At 53.5% G+C, this 25,392-nt stretch overlaps 1 protein-coding gene across 1 annotated transcript in view; it reads right to left on the bottom strand.

Moving 5' to 3' along the window:
• SHANK2 (SH3 and multiple ankyrin repeat domains 2) overlaps positions 1–25,392 on the bottom strand; it is a 572,646-nt gene that overhangs the window by 347,667 nt on the left and 199,587 nt on the right. The window contains exon 10 of the mRNA XM_058526174.1: positions 14,817–14,883. Within this exon, the coding sequence (XP_058382157.1) occupies positions 14,817–14,883 (67 nt within the window). The remainder of the gene's footprint in view (positions 1–14,816; positions 14,884–25,392) is intronic.

The following is a 25,392-nucleotide window of genomic DNA, read 5'->3' as shown; positions in this document are numbered from 1 at the left end:
AAGACACTTTTAATGAGCAAAGTAAGGAAACAGAGATGGCAGAGTGCAGGCCAGAAGAGGACAGGGTCCCTAACCCCTCAGCCAGTGGCTCAGGGCAGGTGGCTATTTCACAAGAGACACTGGGCAGAACTACTTGAGATATTTCCCTTTTTCAGGGTCACTGCAAAGAGGCTGTTGGAAGGCAGCGCCCACAGCAGCCCCCTGAACTAACCTCCTTGCTCTCTGTGAAGGAGACCGAGTGCAGCGATGTGCCCACCATCACCCATCGCTCTCGCCATTTTCCAGGACTCTTTGCCATTCATGAAAAGGTTTGCTGTTGGCTATGAATATCTCAAGGGATTAGGATACTAAATGGTGATGTCAATGAGAAGACAAAATTGGGTTTGTTCCCAGCACCAGCACGCTGGGCAAACCACCCTCAATGACACTGGGCAGTCAGGGGCAGAAATGTGCATCTCCAGAAAGATGGCATGGTCTGAAGAGGGCAGGGGAGGCGGGGCTTCCACATAAAGCATGCTTTTGATGGAATGAAGAACGTATACGTCTCTATATGTCACCCAGGATTTACTGGATGCCACTTTGTACCAGACACTACTAGGCATTTTACATCCATGACCTCACTTTCAACCACAGGCATCCCCAGCTCTGAGAAATGGTGCTGGAATTCTAGCTGAGACAATCCAGCTGAGCAAGCATCTAGAGGCAGAACCTCCTCTCCTGGCGGCCAGAGGCATGGCCACCCCAATGCCTGACTGTCTGTTAGCTTGGTCCATCACCATCCATGCCTTGGAGAAATCCAGAAGGACTCAGACCCCTTCCCACCAGCTCCTGGGGCAAGTAGGGAGGTCGTCTGTCTGGGAGCCGTCCAGCTGGCTGAGCAGAGGAGAACTCGATGAGATTCTTACAACTGGAACACAAGGATGGCCCCACTGAGAAATGAGCAAATATTACCACCTGACTCCGGCCACACAATTTTTTTTTTTTTTTTTTAAGATCAGCCCTGAGCTAACATCCATGCCAATCCTCCTCTTTTTGCTGAGGAAGACTGGCCCTGGGCTAACATCTGTGCCCATCCTCCTCCACTTTACATGGGACACCGCCACAGCATGGCCTGACAAGCGGTGCATGGGTGCGCTCCCGGAATCCAAACCCGGGCCGCCAGCATCGGAGCGCACACACTTAACCGCTATGCCACAGGGCCGGCCCCCACAATCTTGTCTTATCGCTTCCTCATCACTATTTTTATTTCTGTTCTGGGCACCAAAAGAATATCAGTAATTCATAAAAAAAGGAGTGAAACATGGTGTTCTTAAAACTTTTTCCACTTCTGGAGTTGAATTTATCTTCCGATAGCTAGATAACTCCGCAAGAAAGCAGAGGACATGATGGACAAGAGGCAGAGCCAGGAGGCCTGGGCTTGAACCCCAACCTCACGCCAATGAGCAGAGTGTGAACTCGGATAGGTGGCCACGCTTTCTGAGCCAACTTTGTATAGTAACGTCTATGGTGTTTGCTGGCTGCAGGAGGACCAGATGGCCTAGAACTTGCCATTGGCTGATAACTGAAGGAAGGCACCTTGATTGAAGAGAAGGGTCTGGGTTCCCTGTCCTCAGCCCCAGCTCTGGTAGAATCCCGCCTGTCCAGGTCACGTTACCTGCCCTTCTTAACGTTCCAGCTCTCCCTCAGAAGACCCTGATGGACCTCTCACGGGTCTGGTCAACGTTTTCTGGGGATATTTACTGTCCTTTTCCTGGAGACACTCCCATCTTGGTGGCCTCGTTGGTCAAGGCAACCCATGTGACCGATGGCCTCAGGGACAAGAGTGTCTACTGATGTCTCTGTTTGTGCCTGGACCCAGCTGACCGAGAGGACTTGAGACTCATCCCCCAAGAGCCAGGGGATGAGGCTCTTCCTCTGCCTCATTTCTGACAACCACTGCCCCTCCATTGGTTCCGCGATTTGCCCCTGCTGGCTCGGCTAAAACCGGAACCACTCACGTGGGCACGTGTATGAGTTTATGAGTTCTTCTCTCTCTGACTAAAACCTTCTTAAAGTCTCTCCACTTATGCTCATTAAAACCAGAATAGAAACTTTTTCTGCATTCAGTGGAATTCTACCCCGCACAGTCTTCCCAGCCCTCAGCCCCTTTTCTGAGGCTCAAATGCCTCCGAGCCCACGAAGAACTTAAGAAAGGACACTTAGTTCACTCTGTTGATTTCGGCCTGAGCCCTAATCAAGAAAGAATCCTAAATGCAGCCGTGGCAGGCAGGGGAGACCCGGAGAGATGCTGTGGCTGCCCCAGCTCACACGGAAGATTCTAGATCAGAACTCACATCCTCTGGCACGTGGCCTAATGCTTTTTTCTAGGTTCCACTACCCAGCTGCCTTTGATCTCAACAAAAATGAAGATTTCTGCGATTATTTCCCGACTTACCTAAACAGGTAAGTCCAGAAATTCTGGGGTGAGTACCTTTCCCGAAAGGCTATGTGGGCTTTTCCAGGCTTGCTGAGAGCTGACGGGGTCCTCGCAGCAGGACACTGGGGGAGGGACCTCCCTCCTAGGATCAGGACAGACCTTGTCTGGGGTCCTGCAGTCGCTCCCAGGCCTGGTGACACAGGGGCATCACAAAGGAAGGTCACAGGTGAGGGGTCAGAGCAGAGCCCAGATGGGTCCCAACACTCTCCCTGGAAGGGTAAAGGAACCTTCCGGCATTTGGGGGTAGCCAGCTGTTTGTGAAGCTGCCGCCCACCAAGTTTCATTGCCCAGCATCCATCTGCTCTATGGTCCATTCAGTAATGACTGGCCGTGCAGCTTTCCAGCCAAAAGCAAGGTCCCGGAGCTGGGGGCAGGGGGACACCCAGAGCCTTGTCTCGGGAGCTGCCCATCCAGCCTGGGGGATAAACTGTGCACCTCGATTTCTGTGAAATAAGCCCAGAGGTCCCACAAACGGGTGTTAGGCCCAGGGGGTCGGCCGGGCTGGCTGGGAGAGCAGGGAGGGCGAGAAGAGCCGCTGGAAGATGGAAAGGATCTTAGAAGAGGGGTGTGGGTGGCTGTAGGGGGACGGGCGAAAGTGCTCTGGGAAAAGGCAACAGTTGAACAAAGGAGCAGAAAGTGTGACAGAACAGCAGCTGTCTGACCTGCGTGGAAGGAGCCGGAAGACAGAAGGGGGAATAGGCAGGAGGGAATCAAGGAACTTCCAGGAGCTCCACACGTGTCACCTGCGGGTGGACACGGTCTTCCTAGTGCAGCCGGGGGAGCGTGCCTGAGCGAGCTCGAGGGCCATTCTGGTCCGGTTTTGGTTCTTGGCCTCCATGGGGTGTGCTCTGGGCTGGGGTGGGCAGATGCAGCGTCTGGTCCCACTAGACCCGAGGAGCCTGTGTCTGAGGATGGGCATCCTGCTGAGATGGAAGCTTCCAGGGCACAGCCTGCGCTCAGGCAGGCACAGCATCTCCCAGGGGGAAGCCTGGGTTTCTGGCGGGTCTAAGTTTCCACTGGACTCCTTCACGTTCTGAGTCCGTGTATTCCTGGGGTCATCCCCAAAAGTCAATTACTCCTGAAAACTCCTTAAGATTCTACAGCTTTCACCATGAAGACCAGGGGCAGGGCGGTGCAAATCCTAAAACAGGGGCTAATCACCAAGGAGCCTGGATTGTTCCCTTTTCAGGAGATCCCACTAGACTCTCCCTCCAGCGGTGGGAAGTGGGGGTGAGCAGCACAACTCCAGGCCTCCTTCAGGTACGGGATCTTTTGTCCGAGGTAAAAATGCACTTAATTCACCATCGCTAAAGAGAAGTTTGAAAACCTCAAATGGACACCCCTCATCCCCCAGAGGGACATACTGAGGACCAGAGTTAAGGGACAGGTCAGCTGGCATGGAGGAGGAGAAGGAGGAGGAGAGGAGGGTGAGCTCCAGGGGGGCGAGGGAGAAGGGGCTGCTTCCGTGGGAAGAGGAGCTGGGTGAGCCGAGGGGTAATGTACTCCTGGTCCCTATCCTATAAGTGACGGATTAATGCGTATCTCCGAGCAGCGGGGAAACTGGTCTTCCCGGGTAAAATGGCAAATGGCCCAGAGGCAACAACCAAGATGGAAGCAGCCAAGGGCTACTCTCCTTGGAAGGTCCCGCTGTCACGGCTGCAGGTTCTGAGATGGGAGCCCGTGACCAGGCGTCGATGGGAGACAGAACGTGGCGGGCAACTGGGCTAGGGCGGTGCAGAGACGGGTTTGGGCTAGGCAGGGCAGATTTTAGTGCCTCCTAACGCTGACCTCAGCCCCCCGCTCTCTCCCACAGGCACAGATGTTCTCCAGATGCAGGAAACCGACGGCCGCAAGTCCAGCTTTTCAGCCAGGACACAAAGTCTCGGCCCCGCCGACCCCCGGAGCCTGGCCCAGGGCCTCCACCAGGAGGACAGTCACGGCGGGAGAAGAACGGCAAGGGGTGGAGAAAAGCTAGAACCCGGGCCAAGGGGACAAGGGGGCCGGGAGAGGGGGGAGGAGGCCAAGCAGGATGGGGCGGCAAAGCCAGGGATCCCAGGGTGCACCTTCCCTCCCGCTCGGACCCACATCTGGAGGCACAGCCGCAGACGGAGCAAAGGATGGGCAGCAGGAACCAGCCTGGACTCTGGGCTGGGACGTGCCTGTAAACGTGGGTGAGGCTGCAGGGAGGACTGGGAGCCCCCAGGTGGGAGGAGCAGGGCAGATGGAGGTGCCGATGGACAGCAAGGACGGGAGCAGCATCCCAGCCCGGAGCAGAGGAGGGCAACCAACCACGCACCTCACCCTCCGGAAGGGCATCTTCGCTCGTCTGAGCCCACCGCCTGGACCTTGGCGCTCTGCATCGTGTGCAGAGGGCCCTGGATGGGGGCTCCAGGACCTGGGATCAGAGGCAAGGAACTGGAAGAAAACCCTCAGGGCCAAGAACCCCTTGGTCAGAGAAGGGCAAGGACCGAGCAGCGGGTACAGTGGGCACTCAGGGTCAGGAGAGCAGCCTTCCTGGAGAATGGACGCAGAGGTGAGAGCAGCATGCAGAGTCTGGGCCCGCCTCTGCCCCGAGCCCCAGGCACGAGCCCCAGCTCATACTGGAAGTAGAGGTTCTCCCACCAGAGGGGGCTTTAGGGGTTGCTCCAATAATTGGTGGGTGGGGGGTGTACTTCTCACCTGTGGTGGCCAGGGGCCAGACACGCTATATGTCTAGCAATGCATGGAAAAGTCGGAACGAATTGTGAATGACCTGCCAGACGGACATTCACATGGATTCGAAACCCGTTTATCTGAGTGCACAGCCTCCTCCGTCTGACTTACAAACATGCATACGTTTGCACAGTTTTGACATTCACTGAATCTTCCGGGAATGCAACCACCACGTAAATGAAAGAGAGAGTATGTTGTGTTTGGTCCAGAACTTTACTAAGAGGTGTGCACCATTTCTGAAACCCCACCACTGACAGCGGAGTACTCTTGGTGTCACAGCCGTCCAGGGAGCTCTCGAATTTGATGGTGATTGTGAACGAGCGTCCACCCCTGCACTGGCTCCTCCAGAGGAGGACAACCCCTCACTGAAGCACGGATCGCTGCACTGTCAATTCCTCTCTGCTTCCCATTCCTTTATATGACAGTCAGGACGTTATGCCGATTTTTAAAATTACATGTGGAGGTTAGGTTATCCGTGAATTTCACCTGAAGATAATGGAGGTGATGCTACACAACATTTGTTATAAAAGGGGTTGGGGCCTGATGCGCTTGGGAGACACGGGACAAGGATATGCTTACACTGAAAGGAATTTTGTAGAGAACACGTGGCTGAGGGTCTGGGAGAGGCGGCGGGTCTCGGGGCTTCCACTCTTCTGCAGGGGACAGAGTGGTGTGGGCCTCTTCCCCAGGGGCTCAACCTGCCCAGGACCAGGAAGCAAACAGCTGGAAAGGCTTGGGTTTGGGGGACAGATCAACCCAGAGGACAGGAAGGAGCAGATGTGTGTGGGCAGGTGGGAGGATGCGCTGAGCATCTCTTGTGGGACACGCTCTCCAGCAGCCATGCGTGTCCACTGCGTGTGGGGCACCGTGGCCAGGGACTCCGAGGGGAGCAACCACAGAAGGATACGTCACTAGCCCAGGCCTCCCTCGAGCAGCGTTCCAAGGCCACGTGGCATGCACCAGCAGGCGTGGGTGAGCCCCAGGGACAGAACGCAGGCAGTGAAGACAAAGCACACAGAAACACACATGCAACAGGAGGTCAAGGCCTCCTGGTCACTGCTGCACCCGGTCAGGACGAAGACGACAAGAGTCCCTGGGGGGACAGCATTCGGACAGACCAAAGACCACGGTGGATGCCCACGTCGACACTCACCCGGACATCAGAGCCGGAAGTCGGCCACATGTGAAACACCATCCCCGCAGGACACATGTGCAACTCGCGGCTGTCACAAGAGGCCACTGCCCGAGCTCACGTCCCGGCACGTCAGCTGTGTTTTAGGATTTGGGAATAAAACTTCTAGACTGACATGGACAGAGCGGAGGATGGGAGAACCGCAGCATCAGGTGCATGACCAGCCCTTCAGCAGACACGAAAAGGAGGATGACCGAGACCTGGAGGCTCACAGGGAGCAGCAGGGCTGGCGGTGCCCGGACACAGCAAGCGGCCCCTACGTACGGAGGGAGCCAGGCGCACACACACATGGGGAACCTCGCCCACGCGGCCCGCGCACCCTGCACAGCTCCCTCGGCTCCGCAGAGGGAGGCGAGACAGGCACAGAACCAGCCGTGACGGGTACGGTGGCATGTTGCTCACATCCGCTTAGGCTGCTGTGGCTGCTACGGCTTTATGATGTCCTCCCTCCCTCTTGCTTGGAAAATATTCTCTGGGAATCCAGACAACAGCTGTGCGCTCGCTACATCATTCTAGGGAACATACCAGCTCAGCTTTCCTTGGGAAGGTTCATTCTTAAAGCTCGCAAAGGGAAGGCTCGACCACCCTGACCCCAATCGAGCCCATTTGATGAAATGAGATAGGTTAGAATTTGCGGTTTTCCCCAGGACCTGCTGGCTCTACTTGCAAACACAAAAGGATACCGTGTTTACTTAATATCATCGTCTGTTTCATGGTAGGTAGCACATTTCACAGTCAAGATGCCAGGAAAACTGAATACTTCTCTCAAATCAGGTCTATTTTATTTCACAGCAGGTGAAATCTACCAAACAGGTATTTTTTTTAAAAAAAGGAATCATTGCTCACTATCAGCACGGATTTTACATTCTCACACATAAATACACACACGCACAAACATATACCCAAAATATTGCATTAAGAAATCTGTTTGAAAACACCACGCTCTGTCCATCATCTATACATATCTACAGCATAATTATACAGGCACTCAGTCCTGAAACCTAGCAACAGTATCCAAGTATTCCTCAGCAATCAGACACGAAACTCACACATCAGCGCAATGTGCTTCATTTTAAAAAAACAAAACCCTCTCGCTTCTCTCTCCATAGCTGCGGAAGGACAAGACGTATGAACACAAACCTTGTTCGGTGGAAGCAGAGCAACCCATGTCATTTAATCCATCTGACAGTGCATCTCCCCGTAAAGCCGGGCAAAACCAAAAATAACAAAGACTGTAAAAAATAGGTTATCTCAGTCCAAAGCTTATCAGCTTCCAACATGCTTAATATTTGCATGACTATTTCGGACACGAGCTCCCCAGCTCCCCGACAGCATTGCTTTGGGGGACCTCCATCCTATAGAATCCATCGTAAACGCTCTATCGCAAAAGCTTTTAAGACCTGCTGGGCTCATGGACTCAGCCACAGCTAAACACTGGATGACAACAAGCGGGGATTAACTTTGGTATTCACGGCCGCTCTCAAACCATCACTTTCTCCGAGTTGGCAAATAAAATCACCAAATGGAGGTCACATTTAATTTTTTTAAGGAGGAAGGGAGGTAGGAAAAAAAGAGAACCACAGCATCCGTTAGTAGCGACATACATGCTGGCTGGATTGTGAACAGAGCGTTTCACAGATGCAATCTCTCTGTTAAAGGGATAGAGTTGTATCCACACGGCGTTCCGGATCCATTTCCGGATTCTACAGACCTCGGAGAGCCCATTAATCACCTTGCTGTGTTTCAGTATGTTTACCGGAGTCCCCCTAAAGCCACATCTGAGCATCATAAGGGCAATGATTTCTTGGTGGTGCACTTCTGTGTCTGGAAAACAAAGGATCCGTCACTCTGAGGCAGAGGCTGTTTGATCTTTTAAAGGGACTTTTATAGAAAGGCATCCTATGGATTAGGCTGTACGTGGAAAGTCGGGAAAATGTGTAGTATTTTAACTGACTCACTTTGAAGCATCAAAATCGACCCTACGTCATCCTTACCCCCAACCTGGAATCTGGGGATCCTTCCACTGGATCTATATTCAGAAAAGCAACCCAACACGATTTGGCAAAGGTGAGTCTTACCTTCATTTCCTCTGAGTTCACAATCCTGACACGTGAGGCTGGTTGCTCAAAAATGGTGTCCCAGCCCCGCTAAATGTCTGATAAGTAGAACTCCACTAGTGAGCATCACAGGTTCATCCCGACACAGAGGCAAGGACTGACAGCCTCAGGTTTAGGACACAAGTCCCCATTCTTCCATATTTCTCCTACCCTGTGGTGTAGCTGATAAGTCAAGCCTTGCGGAAGGTCATGAAGTAGAAACACAGCCCCCATCCCATCCCCCTCCAGCAGCCCCCACCACAGCCCTTGAGGCTGATGAGAATAGACAGATGGTATTGGAGCACAAGTTGAAGTTCTCCAGCCATCACTCTAAACACCTACCACCCAAGAGGCTGAGGGCAGACAAAAGATCAGCCTTGACCAAGACTGATTACGGTAGCATCCTCGCAGGTCATGGAGGATGCAGGGCTGGGGGTGCCAAGCCACAGAAGCTGGAATTGGTAAGGCACGTGGCCACGGAGCCTCACATACCACAGACTGGAGACCAACAATCTAATGTGGCCCGGGAACTACCTGGTGTTTAAGGGCAGAGAACACTGCCCCCCACACAGCCCACTGCCCCATGCTCCTCTCCCCTGTGCCCACGTGAGCTCTGCACTCCGGACTCTGACCATAGTTAGGAGGGATAAAACATCACACTCTGGCAGACACATCCAATCCAGGAACTGGTTTGCCCATAACAGGTGCTCTGCTCCTCGACACCAAGACGGGCTGGCGGCCTGGAAAGCTGGTTTTTATGTCAAGAAGAGTGGGGTAGGGGAGGGGGAACTCTGGCAGGCGGAAGAGTCATTTATTCAACAGACATTTATGGAGGCCCTATTATGCACTGGACACTGCAGAGAAGACAGACACAGCCCGTCTTTACAGAGGCAACAGCCCACAGAGACGAACGGTCATACAGCAAGGTGACTGTCCTATAGTGGGTTGATGGTGGCCCCCAAAAGGCGTATCCAGATCCTATCCCTGGATCCTACAACTGTGACCTTATTTGGAAGTAGGGTCTTTGCAGATGTAATTAACTTAAGGATCTCAAGACGAGACCATCCTGAATTTCGGGTGAACCCTAAATACGAAGACTGGGGTCCTTATCAAGAAAGGAAAAGGAGATTTGAGACAGACGCAGAGGGAACGGCCATGTGAAGCAGAGGCAGAGACAGGAGTGACGCATCTACGACCCAAGGAATGCCAAGGATCGCCAGCTCCCATCATAAGCTGGGAGAGAGGCAAGGAAGGAGCCTCCCCTAGAGCCTCCGGAAGGAACCAACCCTGCCAACACGTTGACTTCCGACTTCCGGCCTCCAGAACTGTGAGAGAACAAATTTCAGTTGTTTGAAGCCACTCAGTTGGTGGCATTTTGTTATGGCAGCCCCAGGACACTAATACTTGGCCCATCCTCGTGTTCTGAGCAAGCCCACTGGAGATGAGGGTGGGCCAGGCAGGCTTGGAGTGTCCTGGGAAGCAGAGGTGGGGCTGTGCTGGACACCCAGCATCAGAACTGCTGGAGGGACATAAAACGGCGAGGAGAGGCCAGCCCAGACCTAGCGAGCCAGGCTCTCTGAGGGGCTGCTCTGGGCATCTGCATTCTACTCAAGCTCCTCAGGTGCACCCCAAACCTGGCACGCACTGCTGGGCTCTGGGGAGCCTCGGAAGTTTTCCATCGGCGGGTCGAGAATAGTCAGGAACAGGAACGGGCCAGCTCTCAGGCTCTGTCTTGGGGATCAATTGTCAGCAACACAAGACTCACTGGGGGATGAGGGTGGGGGACGAAGAAGCAGCTGGGGTGACGGGGACCAGGACACAGGGGATGTTCACTAATCAAGGAGGCCAAGTGCATGAAAGAGTTCACTCTTCTGCATAGTCATGTACCACTCTCCCAGGAAACAGCGATGGATCAGCATCCATCCCGATCTGGAAGGGTAGAAGAGACAGTCCTTTCAACACCACTGCTAAACCCAGGGGGCAGCGAGGCAAGGAGGACATTCTCCTCTGTGGTCATCACCTCCTAAAGAGCCAGGCCTGGGATGGACGAAGGTTCCAAATCCCCTAATAGGCACAGGGCCCGCACGGGAGACGCTGCTCCATGAAGAGTCATCACGGAGAGACAGTGACCACGGGGGTGATGGTGCAGACATCTTAGGTACCTGCTCTGCAGATACCCCCAAGGGCTTTCTAAGGATGTTCAGGCAAAGTACAGTGTTTTAAACACCAGAGGGAGAAAGGATGTCCCCTCTGGTATCAAGAAGCAGACTGCTTTCCTTAGCAGAAAGAATTCTTCTCGAGACTGGAAGGAACTGGGGGGCAGTTTTGCTGGAACTCTGGGCCCGTAACCTCTCAGGTCTCACAGTCAGAATCCTTCCCTTCGGTGACCCCGTGGAGGGGACTCGACCCCCCTGAAGTCTGTCTACCTCCCTCCTCTCTCTGTCCCCCCTCCAGAGAGCAGCTACCAGGCTGCGTCCTTCCTCTGTAAGGTCTCCTGACGACCTCGACAGGTCCTGTCGGGCAGGAGCATGGCCAGTGCTGCTGAATATTTCATAGAGGGCGAGAAGTCTCAAGGAAGACATTTCTCTTTGAAATGTTAAAAGCAAATGCGGAAGGCAAGGAGGAATCAGGACTTGGAGAGAAAATAATTGATTCCGCAGGTGAGAGCTTATTCTGGGCCTCGGGTGAGGACAGGGGCCTGGAGGAACCTCTCTGTCTATAACATGACTTCTCTCCTGAATGGATAATGAGCCACGCGCACACCTGTTGTTGAGAGGCCACCGTGAGCTGCACAGCCTGCCCAGGGGCTGCCTTACTGCACAGCCCGGGGCGGCTGGTCTGCTGGGCCGGTACTGTAGTCCTTGATCCTCTCGATTCTCAGATGACCTCTTTACAGCCTCCAGGGTAGCCTCACACCGGCGCTGACGCAGCCTCCTCCACCGCAGCCCCTTACCTCTAAGCCCTTCTTGGGGGTTGGCTTAACTCTGGCAGCCACAGAGCAATGGAGCCCACATGAGAGAGTGAGAAAAGGTAATCCCTCTTACTGGGGAGGTGGTCCATCCTCTCAGTGGTCGGTGACTGAGGAAGCCTCCTCTTCCCTCCACCCACCCCATCCAACGCTGGTTCTAGGACCAGCCTGTGTGAGGACCCCCAGCCTTCCTGTCCCTGCCTACACTGATGCCTACAGCTCTCACGTGTGGTGACACGCTCTTCTCAGCTTCACAAGGGAGGCAGCGGAGCATGGTGGTTAAGAGGACAGAGTCCTCCAGAGTCAGATGGACCTGAGTTCAAAGGCTTGCTGGGCCAATTACTCCAGAATTTGGTTTTGGGAAATCCTGCACAGGAGATGCCACTGGGGCCCTGACATACCCCCTGGGTGCTCAGTGCTCCCGTGTACGTGTACTGCTTACCCCCGCAGGCACCTGCCCCTCCCTGATGAGGGTTTTCCTTGGTGCTAGGAAGAAGCCTGCACAGAGCTGGCCTGAACTAACGGGAACTTTAATTGGTGGATTAATGCATAAATTGCCTCACCCTTGGGGTGGAAAAATGCCAAGGCATGCTCTTGCAATCCCCCAGAGGTCCCCAAGGGGACCCAGCCTCAGGTGCCTGCAGTGTCACCTGCTCGTTAACACACCTGAGCTGGCGTCCTGTCCTTCCTGGCTCACTTCCCCGTGCCCCCACGGGGCTTCCTGGCACCACCTCCACAGTAACCACATGCCCTCAAATCCTTGCCACAGGTCTGCTCTTGGGGGAACTCAACCCCCAAAGCCACACCCTATGTCAGGTTCTTCCTCAGGAAGCCACAGAGGAGAACTGCACCAGGCCTTGAGGACCAAAAGGGTGTGATGCCACACGTGAACTGCCGGGCACGCAGCCCTCAGGAAGCGTTAGTTGTTCCTTGTGGTCATTCACTCACCCAGATGCGAGGCGGCTTTCTTAGACAACGGGCGTGGACCCGCACGCAGGAGTTACCAAGACCCAGGCAGGCAAGTCAGGGCCCAGGCTAGGCAGAGGGGAGCATCAGACTCTCCCATCTCACCATCAGGCCCCTGAAAGTAACGAGGGGTGATGCAAAGTTGGGGTGGCCGGCGGGCAGAGAGCAAACACCTGGGTTCAGACCCGGGGGTTTGGTTAACACAGCGCCGAATTGGGATTGTGTAAGGGATCACTGTGCTTCAGTGAGTCAGTGCACTGAGTGAGGTCTGGATGCACGAAGGACCCACAGCGTCCCTGCCCTTCATCTCCTCTCTGAGACATTTTCAACAGGCAACTCAAATGGCACAGCTTGCACTGAGGCCGGCTGCCAGTTCACAGTCACAAACCCTTATATGACTCAGAGGAAAGAAGAGGTCCTTTCTTCCTTCTTTGGTGATGCTGAAGGGGCCCTTTGGGGAAGCGCAGATTTCTGGGCTGTCGCCGCTGGGCCACGCGCTGGGAAAGGCCACAGCGCAGGTGACAGAGAGGGACGCCCTGCATCGGGTCATTGTCAAAGCCAGCCCTGCATCGTCACGGAGCCCCGGGTACAGAAGCCAAAGGTCCCAAACCTCAATCCCAGCACCGTGACATATGGAAGTCGCAGGAGCCCGTGGTGGGCACCCCCATATCTCAACAAGCTATGTCCTTTATAGTTTAAATAAAATCGCCAATCAGAATGGGTGAGGAGTAATGAAAATGTATTCACTCAACAAAAGAGTATTACTTATATGATAAGAAAAAAAAATCTCTGTTTGTAAAGAGGTGTTTCCACCACAGATAGAAAAGCTAATTGTATCTCAAAATGGAAGAGACAAGACAGGAAGCTCCCAACCCGGGTTTTGAAATCAGCTCAGTGCAGTTTTTGAGTAGGAGAGTTGGCGGCTGATCCTAATATTCGAGGTGGGGCGGGAAGGGTAGGGATGGGGGCAGAGGTTAGAGTCCCAGGTGTCTCTCAGCCCCAGTCTGAGAGCGAGAGAAGGAAGATACTTCCTGCCTCCCTCTTCCCTTTTCGGGCCCCAGTCAAGTTCGGTGCTTAATAAAGATGGTGAGGGTGGCCCCAAGCTTGTTAATCATCGCAGACAACTCAGAGATCCACGGAGCTCACGGGGCCGGGAACAATCCCCACGACTGTGTGGGACCTGCGCACACGCTCGCTCACCTCTCTTCTGTGCTGCGTGCCCTGCTCAATAGAGTCCCAATTCCCTTCATGGCAACCGATATTTCTAGACCACAAGCCAACCCTACCCTATAGTAGAGCTCTCTCATATTGGGGAGGTGGTGGGAAGAGAGTTGCTGGCACTCTGAGAGCTCAGTGCATTTTCTAAATCACTTTGCAGACATTAACTCATCAATCTCTATAATGCGCTCACGGAGGTGCTGATGCGGCCATGGTGGAGGCGTGGATCTCAGAGCAATTGAGTGATTTGCCCTGGCTCGCAGGAGGGACGCGCGTCAGCATCGGGCACAGCCTTCGGGGGGCCCGATGCTCAGCACAGGGCGCTGGCTGATGCAGGCAAAGCATCTGGCTCTGCATCCTTGTGCAAGTCTCAGAGGCAGGGCGGGTACCAGCCACACACTCAACACGTGAAGACTCGACAGCCAAACGCATGGTTTTGCTCAGCCCAACACCAAACACGGGGTGAGGGGCACAGGCAGTAAGACACAGATGCCACCCTGCTACTTCTTCCGGCACCTTGGAGCCCCGCCGCCCACCCCCTCGATGCGATGGCGCCATCTTCGAAAGCTCACCGCTGCTGGTCCAATGGGGCTGCTCCCCGCTGCAGGTCCTGTGTAGGCCCGGGGCTGGAGGAAACAGGCCAGTGGGCTCTTCCAAGATGCAAGACTGGGCCCAGCCGCCGGCAGGGCGATGGGAGAGAGGAGGAGCCCGAGAGACGGTCCTCCTGGTTGGTACAAGGGGGACTAGAAAGGGGAATGGCCGTCAGCACCATTGCTGGGGACAGTGGAACGGATGCCAAGAGAAGGGCGGGGAGGGGGTACCACTGGCTCTCTCTCTCGCCTCATTCCGTCGACATCTCTGTGTTTCAATGGAAGTATGTTACAGAATCTTTCAGTACATCCATCTAACTTAGGTGCAAATTAGTTGATTCACCAGTCGAACAGCAATGCCCTGCGCCCACTGCATGCCCCTTCACCAGTTTCCTTGCCTAATTTCTAAGGATTTCCTTAGTTCCAGCCCTGCCACGAGTTCAGAAAACTAAGAACAGAGATGGAAAACATGCTACGACTATGCCTTCTGTTAAGTTTTGCTAAAAGCGGGCTCTGAACCTTCTAATGAGGATTAAAGAGAGGGAGTGTCTCCCCAGCCAGACGGCGCCCCCCAGGGTCCATCCACGAGCCTACTTACCGATGTCCGTCTCCTTGTGGTTCTTGATGTATTCTGCCAGCTCAAAGTTGCCCGCTATGATGGCTACCTGCAAGAGTGGAAATCACGTTAAGGTGACAACTGCAGGGCGGCGACCTTTTACATACTTTCATGTCACCGGAGGCCTAGCAGCAAAATGAGTCCAATCGTAGCTCTATTTTTTTTTTTTTTACAAGAGATACATCTTTTTTTTTTCAGTTTTATTGAGCTATAATTGACATACAACACTGTTTAAGTTGTACAGCAGAAGGACTCGATGTACATATATTGCAAAGTGATAACCATAATAAGTCTAGTTAACACCTGTCACCTCATATAGTTCTAAAAATTTTTCTTCCTTGTGATGAGAACTTTTAGCGACTTTCGAACACACCGTACTGCAGTGTCAACTACAGTCACCATGCTGTACATTACACCCCAGTACTGATTTCATAACTGGAAGTTTGTACCTTTCGACCACCTTCAGTCATTTTGCCCACCCGCCCCCCCACCCCAGGCCTCTGGGAACCACGAATCTGATCACTTTTTCTACGAGTTTGATTTTTTTAGATTCCACATATAAGTGAGAGTGTACAGTATTTGTCTTTCTGCGTCTGACTTATGTCACTCAGCACGATGCCCTCTCGGTCGATCACGTTGTCGCAGATGGCAGGATTCACCGTAACTCTTACGACCACAGCCACGACACACACCGGCCCTCAAACCCACCCAGGGTCACGTCTTCCCACTCTGTCAAACGCCACACTTGCCCGTCTCAAAGCCCCCGGACATTTTACGACGAGGCCATCATTCCACGAGAATAAGCCTCTGCCCGGAAGGCCCATGGAGGGAGTGATCTGTAGGGCAGCGGAGAGCACAACGAGGCCCGAGCCCGGAGACCCCGCCAACTGTGTCCTGTATTCCCACCAGGCCCACCTGCTTGCAACACGCTTGCCCGGGAGTCCCATCTTTCTGATCAGACACGGGCCAGTCCCCTTAACCAGAGTGAGAGGGACATCTCAAAACAGCATTCAAAGCTCCTCATCAGATTTCAGATCAGCGGGAAAAAATTCCAGCCATACATGTGCCATACATGTGCCATACACGTGTGCACGGGTGGGTGACATGCAGAGCAACGCCTTCAGGAAATGATCCCAACCCGAGCCCAACAGGTCTGGTGACTAAAGCAGGAAAGGTGTGCGGTCCTTGACATGCTGAGGCAGCCAGGCAGGTGAAGCCAAATGCCCCTGGGATAGCCCAGGGAGACCCGAACCAGAACCCACACGGGCAGGGCCCACAGCACTCATGGGGAACGCCCCAGCCGGGGAGACCCTGGGGTCGGAGGCAACAGTCTACACCCACAAACGAGCGAGGCGTTCAGATGCCAGCCTGGAGCCGCGCACACATCTCCAATCAGTTGACTTTCCGTGATAATGCGGTGGGCCCCATACAATCATTTGGAGGCTTTAAGAGCAAAAACTGAGATTTCCTGGTGAAGAAGATATTCTGCCTCAAGACGGCAGCATCAACTCCTGCCTGAGCTTCCAGCCTGCCCTACAGATTTCAGACTTGGCAGCCCCCACAGTCATGAGCCAATTCCTCACAAGAAATTTCTTATATATATATATATACATATATATATATATATATATATACACACACATCTATCTCCAACCTGTCAGCTCTGTTTCCCTGGAGAGCTCTGCCTGATACAGCTCTGCATGGAGGCTGTGGGGGCATTGCTGCAGAGACACGGGGACCCCAGACCCCTGTCCTTGGAAGTGACGCTGATTTCAACTCTCGGGCACCGCCTAATGCTCCACGTCCTCCAAGGATGCCGCCCCACAGGAGCAGCCAGGAGCCCGTCCAGTGCCTCCCCGGCTTGCCAGTGACAAGAGGAGCTATGGGAGCCCCTGTCTACACCAGTGGGGGGCAAAGGGGAAGGCAAAGGCCACTTCAGGGGGCAGCCCCAGGTTCTGCAGCTCCAGTGGGAAGGGTGGAACCATCGGGTGGAATGAGCTTCAAGGACCTCCTGCAGGGTGACCGCCTGCCTGGGACCCAGGCTTCAGATTGTGGACCCCAGATACAGAACAGGGACAGAGATGAAGAGCCCGGGGGGGGCGGTCCAGACAGCCACCCGAGAAGCTGGCACCCTAGTCTGCCGGCTTTTATGACTGAACGTAGAAGGAAGGGTCTGGTCTGCAGGGTTACACGTAACACATAACCTAGTGTGGATGAGGTGACAACTGGTGAGGATCATTCCGTGTCTATCAGCCAAACCCTCAAAGGCACAACTCCCTCACACCCATCACGATGGTCACTATCAAAAAACAGAAAATAACAAGTGTTGGTGAGGATGTGGAAAAATGAACACACTTCTGTATTTCTGGTGGGACTGTAAAACGGTGTAGTCACCCGGGAAAACAGTTTCGAGTTTCCTCAAAAAAATTAAACATAGAACTACCTGATGATCCTGCAATTACACTGCCGGGTACATACCCACGGGGACTGAAAGCGGGTAGGATGGTTACTTTTATGTGTCAACTTGACTGGACCACAGGAGGCCCAGATATTCCGTTAAACATGATTCTGGGTGTGTCTGTGAGGGTGTTTCCGGATGAGATTAACATTTGAATCGATAGAATGAGTCAAGCAGATTGCCCTTCCCAATGTGGCCAGGCCTCATCCCATCAGTTGAAGACTTGGACAGAACCAAAAAGCTGTGTAAGAGGGAACACCTTCTGCCCGACTGCATGAGCTGGACATTGGTCTTTTCTGACCTTCAGACTCGGACTGAAACATTAGCTCCTCTTGGGGCTCCAGCCCACCGGCTTTCAGACTGAAACTTACACCATTGGCTCTCCTGGGTCTCCAGCTTGCCACAACTTTGCATCTTGGACTTCTCAGCCTCCATAATAACAAATCTCTTTACGTGTGTGTGCGCGCATGTGTATATACACATACAGGCACATACACACATCCTATCGGTTCTGTTTCTCTGGAGAACCTTGTCTAATGCAGATTTTGATGCTGGGAGTGGGGTGCTCCTCTAACAAATCCCTAAAAATGAGGGAGCAGCATTGGAAGTGGGAATGGGTACAGGCTGGAAGGGTTTTGAGGTGCACGCAAGAGATACGGATACTAAAGGCCATTCTGATGAGCTCTCAGGTGGCAATGAGGAACAAGTTATGGGAAACTAGAGGAAAGGTGATCCTTGTTATATAGTGACAAAGAACCTGGCCGACGGTGTCCATGGTCTAGTGCTCTGTGGAAGGCAGAACTTGTGAGCGATGAAAGTGGATATTTAGCTGAGGAGATTTCCAAGCCAAGTGTTGCAGGAGTGGCTTGGCTTCTCCTGACTGCTTACAGTGAAATGCAAGAGAGAGAGAAATTGAAGGAGGAATTGTTAAGCAAAAAGGAACCAGAACTTGAAGATTTTGGGTATCCTCAGCCTATCCACGCTGCAAAAATGAGAAAGTGGGTTCTAACGGGAATACCAAGGGTGTGGCTGATAAAGAGCTAAATCAAACTCCATCACCAGATAAAGAGCACATGGGATTACAGGAGCAGAGACACTGCAGGCTTATACCGAAGGGGGCAGAGTCGGGACGAAATGAAGGAAGGCTGTGGGACTCCTTGGGTTTGACAGGATGGGACACTAGAGCTATTTGGTTGCAAACGTACACTATTCTTCAAGAAGAGGGAAAATGACCCCAAAGGCGCTTCTGAGAATATAGGGCCACTGTCTCAGTTTCACAGGTCACACACCCTTCACTGTCCGGGGGATGGGACCACGCTGCAGAGCCGTGGGGGTGACGCCGCTGCCCCAGTGGGCCTGCAGGGCAGAACATCGAACCAAAGAGGATTATTCTTGACTTAAGATTTCATGGAGTTTGCCTTGCCTGGTTTTGGACTTGCCTGGGACCCCTCCCTCCTTCCTTCTTTCTGATTTTTCTCTTTTGGAATGGGAACGTCTCTCCTAGGCCTGTCCCACTGCTGTATTTTGGAAGCACGTCACTTGTCTGGTTTCATGGATTCTCAGCTGGAAAGGAATTCTGCCTGGGAATGAATCCTATCTCCAGTCTCATGCACACCTGATGTGGATGATATTTAGATGAGACTTGGGACTGTAGACTTTGGAGATGGTGCTGGAATGAGTTAAGACTTTTCGGGCTATTGAGATGGAATGAGTGTATTTTACATGTGAGAAGGACAAGAATGTTGGGGAGCCAAGGGGTGGAGTGTCACAGACTGAATGTGTCTCCCCCACCCAAATTCGTATGTTGAAGCCCTAATCCCCAGTGGGAAGGTATTTGGAGATGGGGCCTTTGGGAGGTAATGAGGTTTGGAAGAGGTCATGAGGGTGGGGCCCGCATGATGGGATTTGTGCTCTTATAAAAAGGAGAAGAGACCAGAGAGATGGTCTTCCTCCCTCTTCACTATGTGAGGACACACCGACAAGGCTATCTGCAAGCCAGGAAGAGAGCTCTCACCAGAACCCAACCATGCCGGCACCCTGACCTCAGAATTCCAGCCTCTAGAACTGTGAAAAATGAATTTCTGTTCTTTAAGCCACTCAGTCTATGGTATTTCATTATGGCAGCCTGAGTCGATTAAGACAGCAGGAATTCAAATAGATATTTGCATTTTCACGTTCATAGCAGCATCATTCACAACAGCCAAAGGTGGCGGCAACCCAAGTGTCCATCAACAGATGAATGGATGTGGTCTATCCATACAGTGGAATATTATTCAGCCATAAAAAAGAAGGAAATCCTGACACATGCTACAACATGGATGAACCTTGAGGACATGATGCTAAGTGAAATAAGCCAGACACGGAAGGACAAATATTGTATGATTCTACTCAGAAGAGGTACCTAGGGTCATCAAATTCATAGAGAATAAGGTGGTTGCTGGGGACTGGGGTAGGGGGAATGGGCAGTTATTTAATAGGAACAGAGTTTCAGTTTTGCAAGATGTAAAGAATTCTGAAGATGGATGGTTATGATGGTTTCAAAACAGCATACTTAAGGCCACTGAACTGTACAGTTAAAAATGATTATGACAGTAAAATTTATGTTATGCGTATTTTACCACAATTAAAAAAAAAAAAGGCAGGGGGCTGGCCCGGTGGCGCAAGCGGTTAAGTGCATGTGCTCCGCTGCGGCGGTCCAGGGTTCGCCAGTTCGGATCCCGGGTGTGCACCGACGCACTGCTTGTCCAGCCATGCTGTGGCGGTGTCCCATATAAAGTGGAGGAAGATGGGTGCGGATGTTAGCCCAGGGCTAGTCTTCCTCGGCAGAAAAAGAGGAGGATTGGCAGATGTTAGCAGAGGGCTGATCTCCTCACAAAAAAAAAAAAAAAAAAAAAAAAAAGGCAGACGTCCACCCATGTGGACCAGCAGGAGAGAAGGTCAAATACAGGAACTCGGATCCACCCGGAACAGTCCGACAGGTGTTAGGAGAGATGCCTGAGCCTCGGGGTAGCCCTCCCTCCGTGAGGCCCGGGGGTGCCAGGATGGACTAAGGAGGATGAGGGAGGAAGGAGGCCGCAGACAATGCCCCATGAGTGGGGAGGACTTGGCTAGTGAGCAGGATAGGCCCCCGGAGTATTGACCCCTCTCCTGCTACTCGCCTCTTGGTAACATCCTTCTCCAGGCTCCTGAGCTGTTGCTTCTGCTGGGGGTGACGGTGGGAGGGGAGGTACCTCTCCAGGCACTTTCAATCAACGGGACAGACGCCCGAGGTGACCTCTTCCCTAAAGGAGACTCCCCTGACCCCACTGCTCACCTATTCTACAGGCCGGCCCCAGCCAGATGTGTCAATGCAACGTGAAATTGGCAGACAGGTGTCATAGAGGTAAGGGGCTCTGGCTTCGGGCTGCCAGACCGGTCCTGTGTGACTTGGGCATGACAGTTAATCCACGGACCTGTTTTCCCACCTGTGAAATGGGTTTGGTGTGAGGAGTCGATGAGACGTGTCTGTAAAGGTTTGGAGAAGTGCCTGGCACATGGTAAGCCCTAAGAAAGTTTGCTGTTACTATGGTCGTTCAAATGATTATTATTGACTACTGAGATGTAAGCAGCGGACGGCTCGTTGTAAAGGTTCCCTAAGCCCCCTTGAAATAAACACACAATCAAAGACACACAAGTGCACACCTGCACGACTGCACTCCAACACACACCCAGGACAGCCGTGGAAAATAACAAAACTGGACCAACAAGCAGCACTTCCAAGCTCACGCTTCCAAAGAGAAGCTGTGAGAGCTGTGAACCAAGGGACCAGGCAGCAGGGAAGCCACGTGCGCCGTTCCAGCCAGAATAACTGAGCCCACAGTGCGAGGGGGAACAATACAGACATTTACGTGTGATAATTGCCTGTTTCTCCCTTGAAGATTTCAAACCAGGAAAGTCCCCCCCACAGGAGGCAGCCTCCTGCCTGTCCTGCTCCAGGCTTAGGTCCTGGCTGCCCACTCCACGCCGGGCATAGCACGGCTTCTCGGTAAATGCCTGAGGGGAGGACGGACAGGGGAGCAGGCCTGACGGCGGCATCTCAGTGGCGTCCAGCAAGCGCCCGGCTGGTGGTTTGGATGTACGAGGAAGACAGAGTGTTGGGATCTGTTTTCCTAGGTTTCAGGCATACACATCAGTAATAATAGAGAAGATGTATCAGGCACCAACGTGGGCACAGTGTTTGTTCTAAGGGCTTCAGGTGGCTAGGTCCACTCTGATCCTAACAACTCCATGAAGTGGGCACTGACGCTCTGAAGTGGGCACCATTATCTTTCCTTGACATGTGGGGAAACTGAGGCACAGTAAGTTAAATAACTTGCCCAGCATCACACAGCTCGTCAGTGCTGAAGCCAAGCCTTAACTCAAGCCGTTCAGGTCCAGAATCTTCATCTAATTATCAGGGTGCAGAATATGTCTGCAAATAACTTTCATTGACTATGGCATTTTTTAAAAAAGTTGACTTGGAATAGACTCACAGGTCAGGCACCTTAGTGGAAAACAGCGGCACAAGGAACAGTGAACGACAGACTGCCCTCCAGGGCTCGTGACAAGCCACACTGGGCACCTGCGCTGGCTGGGTGACCAGAGAACTTTCTGTAATGAAAACTGCTCTGGGTGCGCAAACGCACTTTCTGAAAAGATGGACGCTCCCCTATACTGGTTCCTCAGGGCCCTAAAAACTCAGAGGGGAGACAATGAAGAAATGAGACTGGATCCACAGCCCACCTGTTTTGGGGGGTTTTGTTTTATTTTGTTTTTTTCCATTAATTCAACTTCTCTCCTTCCTCCTTGCTCCAAATAACATTTCAATAATATGTAGCAAAGCCAGCCCTTTGGGTACCACCATGATGAAGTGCAGGTATCCCCCTTGAGGGCGGATGTTTGGATTCAGACAAGCACAGAGCAGCAAGGAGCCCCTTTGGGACTCAAAGTGGCTCTTCCTGCCTCCTCCCCTCTTAAGCCACCCTCTAGTGTCCGGGTCAGCACTTAAGGTGAACACATGGAGGGGGCTGGCGGGGGTACCGGGAGAAGGCGCTCCTGGCAGGGGTGACAGCTGGAGCAAAGGTTTGGTGGACGGACGGCGAATGTGCTGGACTGTCCGCACAACAGGCAGGATGGATGCAGCAGAGTGGGGGAAGGTTGGAGGTTAGCACGGGGGGACCATGGGCAGGTCATGGAAAGAATCCAGACGTGAAACTCTAAGGGAGCCGGGGCTTCTTCAAAGAAGAGGGAAAGGGGGACTCATGGAATTGGGGGGCCTGTGGGGAAAGACAACACGAAGGCAGCCAGAGAAACAGCCACCCGCACGACGTCTCCGGGGGGCTGGGGGGTGGACGGGAAAGAATCCCAGCGACGGGTGGCCAGGCCTGGGCTACGTCACACGACAGCAGGGCAGCAGACCACGCCTGCAAACACTGGTCATTTGTATCAGGCCTGTCGCTCTCATTCTAAATCACCCTGCCTCTCAGATCAATATCTGGGGAGGAGTGAAGGCCTTTTATGGACTTTTTATCCAAGAGTTACATAACACAAAGCACTGGAGTCTTTATTTCTCTTCTCTGCATTTCAGAGGAGAAGGAGGGGCAGCCGGGGCCTCCAGGGAAGATGCAGGGAGCACCTCCTGTCTCCGCAGCATCAGGATCTGTCGCAGAAGCGGGGCTGCACTTTCTAGCCTCGCTCGCCCGCCTCGGGCTTTCATGCTCGTGCCCTTGGGGGCTGCCGCTTGTGGGTCCCCCTGAATTCTCACCCCAAGACAGAGACATCTTAACATCGTGTATTTTATAAATCCTTTGATATTTGTTATTACTGACATGAAGGATTTTAGATGTTATCTACAATCCGGGGCAGATCAACAGTTCAAGTTTTGATGGATGAGGGTATGGCAACATGAGTTCCTGCGGAAATTACTCCCCGTGACACGTCCAACACATGGACCCTTTGCAGATGCTGACAAGGCCCCTCCTGAGAGGCTAACACTAAGACTACCGTGTGGAGAAAGTGCCCCCAAGGGGCTCTGCCTTGGTGACCAGGCCATGGGGCCCAGAGGATGCAGGAACGTTGGCGAGGGGAACTTGCATCTTCTGCCCCAACAGCAGCACCGGCGGGCAGGGAAAGATGCTCTGGACGCCTCTCCAGCCGCAGGGCAGTGCATCTGGGCAACAAGCTTCCTCTTCACAGAATCAAATGGCCGGGGCCACGGCGGGGCTTTTCAGCTGTTTTTATAACACAGAAGTTGACTACCTCGTTCTCTTTGTCGCCTCAAATGCTTACACCTAACATTGATTTAGTCTTACGCTCCTGGGAAGATGTTTTCAAAATCCGTGATATGACCATCACAGCCTACAAGGAGTTACGATCATAGAAAGACAGGGTTGGGGTCTCCATCATGCTCATCGTGGGAAGTGCCCCAGCAGAGCAGGACTCGGTGTCGCCAGGGAAGGCAGCAATCGGGACCACCTTGTCCATGAGGCGGTGGGCCCCGGGGTCTGGGGGTTGTCCAGCCTCCTGCCTCACCCACCATGCATGACCCACATCTCAATGCCTCGGCGCCTGGACTTTTCTCCTCCCTACGTGTGTCCCAGCATGGCCGGGTGCCCACATCCCAGCGCTCCTTCAGAGCCCAGTGGAAATGCCACAGGCACGTCCTTCTAGGACCTTGGGCTCTGTTGAACCCCAATCCTCATTCCCCCTCCAAATGCAGCCACTTCCAACACTCTGAGTGAGGAGGGGAAGGCCCATTACAGAAGAAACACCTCAAATTCCCAGCGCTGCCCCTCACTTCTGGTGCGTATTCCAACCCCCTAATCTGCAGTTGAATTAGATAGATTCTCTCATCCACCCAGGACCTGCACCCACCTCAGTGGTGACGCTCGTAGGGTTCCTGTGGGCAGACACTGGACCACGGCAGAGTGTACCCCACAGACCCAGGCACTCACTACTCAATGAACAAGCGGAGGAAAGGGTCAGCGTGCCACCACTGTGAGCGCCTGAAAATTATGCAAGTCTTGTGCCAAAGGGCCATGCTGGATGCAGACGGGGGCCAGTGCGTTCAGGAGGTGCCAGGGCAGGTCGGGGGGCTGTGTGTGGGGCAGGAGGGGGAGCCCTCTGCTCAGGGTCCCACAGGCGGTGTGAGGAGCCACCCCAATCCACACCGTGCACCTGCCTGTTGTCCTTCTCGAGTCAACAAATGAAGCTGAGCCCACTGTGCGCCTACCACATGCCAGACCTTGTGCCAGACGCTGGGGGCCTGGGCGAAACCCCAGCCCTACTCTCAAAGGCGTCCCATAACCAGATGGCTGCAATCCCACACTGTCTCCTTAGGTGCCGTGCCCTCAGCTTCTGAGGGGTTTAGAGACCAATGCAGGGAAATGGAAGGCACAGTGCATGTGCTGTCAGGCTCTCCATGGCCACGGGCTGGCGCAGGGGGCATCGTCCAGGAGCAGGAGCAAGGAGACCCCTGGAGGAACGCAGGGCCCGGGAAGATCTCATGGAGGAAAGTTAACCCAACAGACAGGCAGGGGAGGAGGGTGCGAGGCCAGCAGGTTGGCTCTCGCTGAAACTCTCTGCTGATCTAGTTCCACCCCTCCCAGACCAGGCAGCCCCTTCCATAGGGCTACCCAGACGACTCCAGTACTGTGTGCCAAATAGGCTTGCTGGGCTCAAGCCATCCATCCACCCACCCACCCAACCACCTACGCACCCACCCAACCACCCATCCACCCACCCACTCAATCACCCACGCACCCACCCAACCACCTATCCACCCACCCACTCAATCACCCACGCACCCACCCAACCACCCATCCACCCACCCACTCAATCACCCACGCACCCACCCAACCACCCATCCATCCACCCACTCAATCACCCACCCAGCCACCAATCCACCCACCCACTCAACCCCCCCCACCCATGCACCCATGCACTAAACCACCCACCCACCTACCCACCCAAACACCCATCCATCCACCTACTCAATCACCCACGCATCTACCCACCCACCTACCTACCCCCCCCGCCACCATTAACTGGACACCACCATGTGCCATGCCCTATGCCAGCTGG

The sequence above is a fragment of the Diceros bicornis genome, chromosome 31 (assembly GCF_020826845.1).
Source record: "Diceros bicornis minor isolate mBicDic1 chromosome 31, mDicBic1.mat.cur, whole genome shotgun sequence".
Lineage (NCBI taxonomy): Eukaryota > Metazoa > Chordata > Mammalia > Perissodactyla > Rhinocerotidae > Diceros > Diceros bicornis.
Note: the sequence above shows the minus strand (reverse complement) of the source record. Positions and strands in the feature narration are given on the sequence as shown.